We start from the raw sequence: 11,139 nt of genomic DNA on the forward strand, positions 1-11,139 counted from the left end.
CGCACGCACGCACGCACGCAAAAAGTATATTACATACATATATGTAATAATAATAGGTAATTTTATTTTTTTAAAGATATATGCTAAAATGCATATATCTTAATAATACAAATAAATTTGTTGTGTATTATTATATATAATTGTAAATATTCATTTATTCATATTTCTATTATATCAAAAACTAATAAAAATTTAAAAAATCGTAATTTCGACTTTCAGGAGGACTTTTCAAAGTCAGGAGAATATATACGGCAAGCAAAAAGTTTGTTTTGTACATAAAATTTCAGAAATAATCTTCTATTTCCAAGAATTTTCTTTTTTTTTTAAATTATCATGTTGAAATTATTATGAGAATTCGTATTGCGAAAATCAAATCTTATTACAGAGAGAAATTAAAAAAATATATAATCGGTAAAGAATTTTATATATTTATATTTTATTTTATTAGTAAGAGGAAACTGAAGTATTTAAAATTGCAAGAATTTTATGCAACACATATGCAAAAAATATATGTGAAAATATATATAATATGTAACTCGGGGAGAAATCCTTGACATCGATTCTATTATTATTTCTCATTGGGAATGTGAAACACGGAACGTCAAACATGAAGCACGAAACACACACAATGCACGCACGCATACTACGCAATATAGAACGTGAAAAGCGTATAAGGGTCTGAGCACAAGAATTGTCGTAATAATTAAGGCTTAAACACAATAGGCACAGATAATAGACACAAGGAACAAGGAATAACGAGTTATCCAATCAGAATTCTGAGATATAATATCGAACTTACATATCAGAGCTCTAATTGGCTTGTTATTCCCTGTTGCCTGTGCCTATTGTATTTAAGCCTTTACTTAGACTTAAATGGTGACGTAAGTAATGCACAATCTTCCACGTATGACGTACAACTTATTACCGTGTCTCTAAGAGCCGGCAATAAATCGTCATACGTCAAAACTGCGTTATTTACGTCTACAACTTAAGTCTCTAAAAGTGTTACAATTCTTGTGCTCAGATCCTAATGCAATATATAATGATACTACAATGATATGAAGTTAACTTACGTATTTCTGACGCGCCCACGCTATACAATTCTTTATAGATTTACAATCATAACGCAGCTAATTTAATCCGCAGATTACATGCACATATCACACTTTGATGCACTCAAGCGAAGAAATGATTAAATATATAAAAATGATCCATACACTAGATTTTCTTTTCATTTATTGTAGTCGAATTTATAGCAACGCATCATATCTTGTAATTATTGTCGCATTGATAACGATCCAATAAAGATTGAAACGTTTGTAATTTTTACTTATATTTTAAATAAGCAATTAACATTAAACATCTCTCGTTTAGCTCGTAGCTCTTATATGTATTTATTATTTTATTTAAATTATTTGGATCTGTTATTTAAAATTCTTTATTGTTGAAATTTATTTTATTTCTTGAAAATACATTTATTTGCATATTTTGAAATATAACAGTTATGACCAATCAAAAGGAATCAGGACGAGTGATTATACGTGTATTAAAAAGTATATCTTGATTGCTATTATACAAGTGTTCTAATGTAAATATATAAAAAAGAACCGTAAAATGTATAAAAGAATGTTATAATTTAAATAAAATTTCTTTATAATACTACTGATAGCGATGTTATATATAAAGATTTGATAATATGTGGAGGTTTGATATTATTTGTAACATAATTAATACAAATTATAGGACACCGGCTTGAATTACTTTTCCGGCTATCTGATTACATTTGTTAATTTATTGGCAAGCGTCCAATGCTTGTTTGAGATCGGCTATGAGATCGTCTTCGGTTTCAAGGCCAACAGATAATCGAATTAATTGAGTAGTTATGCCTAACTTTGCTCGCATATCTTCTGGCAGGGACTCGTGCGATATTAAAATTCTAAAATGAGACAAATTGATTGAAATCAGATTTTTAAATATACACGTTTCTTGAATATACTTACGGCAATTCGACTAGCGATTCTGAACCGCCTAAGGATCCACCTAATATGAAAACTTTCAATGCTAGCAAAAAGCGCTTAGAATCACCTTTCAGATAGAAAGAAACCATTCCACTGTGCCCCGTTTGTTGTGTAAGCGCAAGCTGATGTTGTGGATGTGACGAAAGAACTGCAATGTTTAACGACACAAGTATTTTATTGTAAACGCTGTAGCATCATATTAATTATTCAGACATTTTAATTAAATATGTTTCTTTTTTAAAAACGTACAAAATAAGGAGAATAAAAAATTATATTGTCACGTACGTGGATGAATCACTTTCTCAACATTAGGATGAGAATTGAGAAATGTGGCTACAGCTAAACCATTTTTCATGTGTTTTTCCATTCTTAGTTCGAGCGTTTTCAAACTACGATTGACTAAGGCACAGTCAAATGGTGATGGCACAATTCCCATGACTGAATGGGAAAATGAAGAAAAAACTGTTTATATATAAAGTGTTTAAATGCATGGCCCAGAAAAGCTCTTATTAATTTACCAATTTGATTGGACCGCAATTTCTGCGCGAGATCATCCCGGCGCGTTATAGCGGCACCCATAATCACATCCATATGACCATTCATATACTTTGTTAAGGAATACATCACTATATCGGCACCAAGATCAAGAGGTTTCTGTATTAAAAACATAATTGTTGCAGTTTCTTTTAACATTGACCTCATACGATTGAATGTAATTTTTCTCAAACTTACTTGAAAGTAACTTGTCAAAAATGTATTATCAATGACTAGTACAATGTCTGGACGAGATTTCAGACTTTCAGCAACAGCCTTTATATCTATCAGTTTCAATAAAGGATTTGTCGGCGTCTCTAGCCATATCATCTACAATAAAATTATAATGCAGAAAATACCGATATGATACAAAAAAACATAACATTTAAAATACAAAATATTCTAACACAAGATAAGCGTGTAAATAGAATTCGGATATTTTTAGTTTCTTTATTTACCTTTGTATTTGGCTGTATGGCATCTATAATGTTTTGTATGTCAGTGATATCAACGAAATTATATGTCATGCCCTGTCTGCTACTGCATTTTCGGATGTGACTATTGGTTCCACCGTACAGATCATCTCCGACAATCAAATGATCTCCTGCTTTCAATAAACCTGTAATAGCAGTAAGAGTACCTAATCCAGAAGAGAAACAAAAGGCGTGTTTGCCTTTCTCTAAAGCAGCCAAGCATGTCTCCAGAACGTTACGTGTGGGATTACCGCTTCTGCCATATAAATATTCCTACATGAGAAATGAAACAATTAAAATTCAAATGCCTTTATATAAGATTGTTGATTTTTTGCAATAATGTTTAAACACGTTCAAATTTACTTAGATATTGTAAAAATAGCAGATATTTTAACACGCAAGTACTGTTTTTTAAAAAGTTTTCAAAAAGTTACTTAAAAAGTATTTTTAATTTATATTCAAACGAATAAAATTTTTATGTATTCTTTCTAAAAGATTCTGTGCAGTGAAGATAAGATAAACAGATGCAATTGAATTGTTATTTGACTTTTGAACTGTAGATTTACATTGCAGAATTAGGAAATTATTTAATAATTTACATAAAAATATTATTAGTCATCAAAATGCAGTGTAGACCGTTTTTGTGTATTGTTTTTTACTTATTTGTATTATTCACATAAGTGTAATGTATTATTTCTTGTTTATTTGATCCTCATGTTTATAACAATGCGTCCCTTATGCACATCGTTCCCAGCTTTACAATCAGCTAAACGTTTCAGTGATTATGGCTGCTGCAATGATGAAGTTCATATTTCTAGAAATGCACCGGGTATCCGGTATTATTCGGCGCTTTTTTACTATTTCGATTGGATAACCGGATATCATTAATATTCGGGAATATATCCGAATATCATTAATTCGGAAATATACTTGGTTGAAATTTGATATCATTAAATTGTTGATTTTTTTCTTATACAAATGTTCTAGAAATAAGTATACATATTCATGATGCTATAATATCTTATTCATTGTTGCAAAATTACAATCTTTTTCTGTATAGGCCTTTTTAGAAGAAACTTCCTCGGAATTCAATTGGATAAATGTCAGATATCCGACGCGAAGAAATTGCCTTCTTGGATATCCGATGTTACATTCTGTCCGATCTGATAATTTTATTTAGTGCATTTCTAATAATTTCTTTTATGTAATCCCGGATCATACGGACAATAATGCTTTGACACTGAACGCTTATTGGTGAAAAACAGATGATGGGAATAAATTTTACCCCCCATCATCCTGAACGAAATTCTGTTTCAGTAGTGAGAAAAGGTGGTAGATTTGTATTACATTTGTCATACGATAAAGCATTTCAAGCCTATAGATTGGCTACAAGAAAGAGAAAATCAGATCTCTTTATTTTATAGTCATAAGTCACTCAATAAATTAAAAATTTTTGTCGTATGACAAATACTAAAAATCGACGAGCTATTTCCGCGTAAAAATCAGATAGTTTCATGTTAATAAACAAAAAGACCAATATTTCCTAAAATTATACTAAATGCCGCTTATAATATACAGAAATATATACTTGCTTCGACAACAGCAAGTTTAGCTCGCATTTTGCTTGTTAAATCGCCTTTTATGTAGCTATTAAATTCCTAAGTCATTCCTTTTCTTTTTTTATTTATCTATATCTTATCTGTTTCATTTATCTGTTTCTTATCTGTTTTATTTATTTGTTTACTTATCTATTTCGTTTATCTATTTATCTATTTTATTTTTCTGTTATTTATTCGTTTCAACTTTTTGACAGAAAATAATATAAATTGATTTACAAAAAAATATTCTATTTTTATAGTTTACATATAACCTTAACTTTATTAATAGCTATAAAAAGCTTGATACAATTTTTGCTTGGTACAATTGACATTAATTGACTAAATAAGAAGAAGTAATTGTTAGGAGCTGTATGTCAATGAATTTTGATGAGTCAGACGTTTTTCAAACAGAACAATAAGTTATTATGATCAAAATGTCAAAATGATCATTAAAAGTCATTTTTCATTTCGGATTCATTTTATGTTATTATGACTTGTTATTCTTTTTGGATTAGTATACTTACTCCAGTCGGCATTGGATCATTCTGTTTAAAAGAAACCGACATCACCAAAGGTGGTACAATCGAGCAATGATTCCATTGATCAGGATCTTGTCCGGCATGGATAGCTATCGTAGCGAAACCTTTTTCTGTTGACGTCATCGTCTATGTAGTAAAAAAAATGTTCTACGTATATTGATTAAAAATATAATTTATTATTAATCAGCAATTAATAGAAATATTGTTTAATAAAACTCTTATTCAGGGAATCTCGTTTAAATCTTTTTGATCTGGACGTATACAGGGTCTTCTAAACAGAAGTTTTATTTATATTGTTAATCTAAATATCAAATACTAACAGACTTATCTTAAAAAATCTTATAATCTTAAAAATAAAAATAAACAATAAATTTAAAGCTAATTCGAGTCAAGGCCGATGAAGATTCAGAGATTAAATTCTAATCCAAAGATTAATTTCCATGGTGTTTAATCGTCTTTATTAAGAACGCTTCGACTCTCTTTGTAGCTATCATCAATAATGATATATCTCTTAAATCGTAATCATTGATCCTTCCATCAAAAATGAGTTACTATCAGATTCACAACTGCAGTAGAATCGCAAACGAGAAGTTTAACATTTAAATGAAGCTTTGGAAGTTTTCATTATCACTAACTTCAAATTATTTTTTAATATTTAAACAATTTTTAAACTTATTATCCATATTATCTATATTTATTATTATATATTATCTTAATTATTATATATTATATTAATTGTTATTCATATTAATAATGATTAAAATTTTAACTGTATTACTGAGATAATCAGCGTCTAACGGGCGCTAATTTCAATTGATTGAAATTTTGCTGACTCACTTTTGACGGACGGATCAATGATTATTTAAGAGATGTATTATTACTGATGGCTACAAAGAGAGCCGAAACGTTTAATAAAGAAGATTAAACACTATAGAAATTATAATCTTTGTATTAGATTTATTCTCTGGCACCTTCATCGGTCTTGATTCGAATTAGCCTTGAATTTATTGTTTATTTTTATTTATATCGTTGAATGATTTTTTTTTATTGATATATACTTATTAGTAACAATAATATAATAATAATGTTTGGCGCGCGTAATTTTAATGTTTTAATTTTTATTAAAGATTTATTACGTCTTACTTTTTATGTTACTTTTTAAGTCATTTTAAATACAAGTTAAATTGTTATCGTGCATGTTGGTTTCGGTCTTTCATTCACGGAGTAAATGTATGAAATAGACTAATTAATTAAAATTAATTTTAACAGAGAGAGTTCTAATACAGTAATTCTATTTGAATAGTGCATACGATAACAATTTACAACTCAAGAGATAACACATTTACGTGACATAAAAAGTGAGATGCGATAAATCTTCGATAATAATTAAAAAATTAAAATTGTTAATTCAAATTAGGAGACAAAATTTTGTTTCATTATTTATACGTTAAAAAAAGAAAGAGAAGTATTCTTTTTTTTTAGAGATCGAAGCACTCTGGAATGTTGTGAAATGCTTCGAATAGCGTTCATAGAATTTAAATTTAGTTGCGAGAGCATTCTGGGGTGTTTTTTATTCAACCAGAAGCTATTATAGCTAATGCTATCTTCGTTTTTAGAAATCAAAAGACAAAGATATCTTTAGCGTGGTTGCTTCTGGTTGCATAATGAAAAAACGCCATTGTTTGAGATTCTCCTCAGCTACACCTTTTACATTCATCTAGTTCGGACATTCCTGGCCCCATGACAAAAAATGTAACTGATAAAGGACTGTTTTTTTTGACAGTGAATAATTCGAGTGATGAAATAGCCAGATGTAGATTAAGAAAATCTATTGAAGAGTCAGCAAAATTCACTCACTTGATATCGATACCACTGAATATCTGCTGAAACTGATGTTGACTGGAGTAATCTGACCGATGACGAGCTACTTAAATAACTTATATAATTATCATTGACAGTCATGTGATCGTGGAAGGAGAAAAAGGACAAAGTTTCTTTTGCACTATGATGGAACGTTTGTTCGCGTTGTTTGCACTTTTTTGCATTTTTCGCTTTTTTTTTTTTCAATGCTCGAATACATATTTATCTCAGTTTAAGTGCAAAAATTTTTGAGAATTTCAAGCAAAGATTTTAAATAGACTTGTACTATAATATCAGATGCAATGATCACACATCGCGATATAAGCTAACGTGAAATAGGAACGCGCAATACGTGTGTCGATACACGGTATGTTCGTTACGCATAAAAAAATTTTTTTTATAAAAAGATTATAAATCGCCTTTAAAAAGACGATTTTTAACCGTAATTTTCTCAAGAAAAATTCTTTCTCGTAACAATATTTGTATTTTTATCATATCGATCGAGAAAAAATAGAGACTAAATTGAAATCGATATTTCATGTTAGAAATATGCGATACGAGAAAATGCGTATCGCACATCCATAACATGAAGTATCGATTTTAATTTTTTCCCAATTTGCATTTGTATAGTGTATACGTATGTATATTTATTAGTATGATTATTAATGTATATTTTCCTACTATGGTATTACTATATATGTATGTACAATAGATATGTTTTATATTTTTATAAAGATACACTAAAATGTATATTAATGCAACAAATAAATATTTGTTGTGTATTATTATATATAATTGTAAATATTTTTTTCTCCAATTACATCAAAAACTAATAAAAATCGCAATTTCGACTTTCAGAAGTTTTCAAAGTATTGGGAGTACAAATTAGTTCGGTCCGTTTCCCTAAAGATAGTTCCAGCTGTTGTGAATGGTTCATAGTGACAGCTTTTGGCAGTTTCAGAGAGGTTAAACATCTGCTAATAATATTCAGTTTATATCGCTTTGAGTTTCATACAAAAACCTTGATTTTTACTGTGTTTGAAATGTCGAATTTTGTGTCAACCAAGCAGCATTTGCGGGAAGTTTTGATTTTCTGCTTTAATTGGAAGAAAAGTGCGGCTGAAGCCCATCGAACTATGCTTGTCGAAGTTTTGGTGACACTGCTCCAACTGATAAATCCATGTAGGGAATGGTTTCAAGGATAGAGATTTCAGTATTGAAGACAAGCCTCGCTCTGGACAGCCAAAAAAATTCGAAGACAAAGAATTAGAGGCATTATTCGAAGAAGATCAGAGTCAAGAGGAGCTTGCAGAATCATTGGGGATAACTCAACAAGCCGTTTCTGTACAATTGAGAGCTATGGGAATGATTCAAAAACAAGGAAATTGGATGCCTTATGAAACCGAGAGATGTTGAAAGGCGATTTTTCACTTGCGAACAGCTGATTAAAAGACAACAGAGAAAAGACTTTTTGCATTGGATTGTGACTGGAGATGAGAAGTGGATATTCTACGACAACCCCAAGAAGAAAAAATACTACGCTAAGCCCGGTCAATCGTTGCCATTGACCTCAACATCAACACCACGGCCGAACATTCATGGCATTTATTCGAAGTTTCATGCTCTATATCTGGTGGGATCAAAAGGGTCTTGTTTACTATGAGCTGCTGAAACCTGGTGCTTCCATTACAGGCGATCGGTATCGACTACAATTGATTCATTTGAGCCGTGCATTGCGAGAAAAACGACCGGAATACGAGCAAAGACATGATAAAGTTATTCTTCTTCATGACAACGCTCGGCCTCATGTCGCTAAAGTCATAAAAAAATATTTGGAAACGCTCAAATTGGATGTTTTACCGCACCCGTATTCTCTGGACATTGCTTCTTCTGATTACTGGTTGTTCCGAAGGATGCAGCAAGTCACCGGTTCACTTCTTTCGCAGAAATCGAAAATTGCCTGAGAGATGGTTAAAAGTAATAGGCAGCGATTTCTAGGCAGCGATTTCTGGACAATACTTTAATTGATCTGTTCATTCATTTTGTTTTGAAATAAATGCATTTTTGAACACAAAAAAACGAACTAATTTGTACTTCCAATATCAGGAGAATATTTGGCAAACAAAGAGTTTGTATATACATATTGTATAATTCCAAAAATATTTCCTATTTGCAAGAATTCTTGCATTTCTAAAAATTACAATATTCTAATAATTATAATAATATGAATAATATTAAAAATTTATATTGCGAAAATCAAGTCTTGTACAGAGTATAATAAAAAAAATAATCTGTAAGAAATTTTATATATATCATTTTATCTGTAAGGAAACTTAAATATGCAAAATTTCAAGAACACAATACGTAATGCGAAAGATAAGTATATATGAAAATAATACGTAATTTCCTAGATAGCCAAGCAAGATTTAGCATATGGAACAAATTGATGCATTGTATTATTTTCAACTTGTCGATTAATTTGCTGTCATTGGAATTTAATGTGAACTGAGTTAGCATCAGGAGGGCAAATAAAGTTCATGAGTTTACGAAATTGTAAAAGTATTTGAGAAATAATAAACTCGTCACGTTGACAGCAAACTGATGGACGCCATGCACGCATGATGATAACTTGCCAGCCGTTTGCTGAATTCTAAGGAAGATTTTACGTGACATCAGAACAACAGACAGTTTGTGGAAACACTTTAGCTTTAGTTTGATGAAATTGAATGCGGAATAAATGACAGCAAAATGGCAACATATGCCCTTATTTAGTTATCTGGAAGAAATCGTTGATTGGACATCGATTTCATTGTTACTTCCCTTTTTGTAATTATTATCATTGATAACCAGATAAGGGTTGTTTATAGTTCTCGTTTTTATGAATTTTAAATAAGCAATTAATATTAAACATCGTTTAGTTCATAGCCCTTGTGTATATTTATTATTTGGTTTAAATTATTTGAATCCGTTATCTAATTTATTGTTGTAATTTATTTTATTTATGAACTTGAAAATACATATATTCAGAAATGCTTGACAACTTCGTTAATTCATTAACAAGCGTCCAATGCTTATTTGAGATCGGCTGAGATCGTCTTCGACTTCAAGGTCAACAGATAATCGAATTAATTAATCAGTTACGCCTCGTATATCTTCTTAACAAGTGCGTTATTACGAATCTAAATGAGAAGAATACATTAAAAAAATATTTTTAAATACATATTTCAAATATACTTACGGCAATTCGACTAGCGATTCGTAACCCTCTAAGGATACAGCTAAAACAAAAATTTTCAATGCTAACAAAAAGCGTTTAGAATAGTTTTTCAGTAGAAAGAAACCATTCCGCTGTGCCCTGTTTGTGTAAGTGCAAGCTGATATTGCGGATGTGACGAAAAAACTGCAATGTAACAATATGTGTATTTTATTATAAACGCTTTATCGTCATATTTATTATTCAAAAATTAATTATATATGCTTCTTTTTTAAAAAACATACAGAATAAGAAGAGTAAACAGTTATACGTACGTGGATGAATCACTTTCTCGAGATTAGAATGAAAATCGAGAAACATAGCTACGGCTAAACCATTTTTCTATTATAATGTCTGGATGAGATTTCAGACTTTCAGCTTTTATATCTGTTAATTTGACTAAAGGATTTGTAGGCGTCTCTATAGTCATATCTACAGTAGAATAAATTATAATGCAGAAAATACTAATGTGATACTAAAAAATTTAAAATACAAAATATTGTTAAAATATAAAATTTAAAATACAAAATATTAAATTTTAATACAAAGTAAATGTAAATAATAACAGTAATATTTTTAGTTTTTTTATTTACCTTTGTATTTGGCTGTATGGAATCTATAACATTTTGTACATCAGTCATATCAATGAAAATACATTTCATGCCTTGTTTGCTACTACATTTCTGGATATAACTGTTGTTCCACCATAAAGATCGTCTTCGACAACCAAATGATCTCCTACCTCCAATAAACCTATAATAGCAGTAAGGGTACCTAATCCAAAAGAAAAAGGCATGTTTATCTTTCTCTAAAGCAGTCAAGCATGTCTCCATTACGCGTAGGATTGCCGATTCTGTATTCCAT

General features: G+C 30.1%; 1 protein-coding gene and 1 pseudogene across 1 annotated transcript; both read right to left on the minus strand.

Annotated features, from left to right (window-relative positions):
• Positions 1 to 1,703: 1,703 nt before the first annotated feature.
• Positions 1,704 to 7,063, minus strand: LOC108688011 (putative cystathionine gamma-lyase 2). Its single transcript, XM_018194071.1, has 8 exons — positions 7,020 to 7,063; positions 5,148 to 5,288; positions 3,011 to 3,298; positions 2,751 to 2,882; positions 2,537 to 2,672; positions 2,304 to 2,456; positions 2,001 to 2,166; positions 1,704 to 1,936 (listed from the first exon to the last, which is right to left on the minus strand). Exons 2-8 carry the CDS (start codon positions 5,283 to 5,285, stop codon positions 1,792 to 1,794), a joined length of 1,158 nt encoding a protein of 385 aa, XP_018049560.1. The 5' UTR covers positions 5,286 to 5,288; positions 7,020 to 7,063; the 3' UTR covers positions 1,704 to 1,791.
• A 3,004-nt stretch (positions 7,064 to 10,067) lies between these two features.
• Positions 10,068 to 11,139, minus strand: LOC108687977 (annotated as a pseudogene).

This window comes from Atta colombica, unplaced genomic scaffold (assembly GCF_001594045.1).
Source record: "Atta colombica isolate Treedump-2 unplaced genomic scaffold, Acol1.0 scaffold224, whole genome shotgun sequence".
NCBI lineage: Eukaryota > Metazoa > Arthropoda > Insecta > Hymenoptera > Formicidae > Atta > Atta colombica.

Bases quoted from the DNA above. Each gene is read 5' to 3' on its own strand.
- LOC108688011 (XM_018194071.1), bottom strand. From the start codon at position 5,285: ATGACGTCAACAGAAAAAGGTTTCGCTACGATAGCTATCCATGCCGGA. The intron at 2,883-3,010 runs GTAAATAAAGAA...ATTTTATTGTAG, and splicing joins CCATACAGCCAAATACAAAG to ATGATATGGCTAGAGACGCC. The intron at 2,457-2,536 runs GTAAATTAATAA...TTTCCCATTCAG, and splicing joins ATTGCGGTCCAATCAAATTG to TCATGGGAATTGTGCCATCA.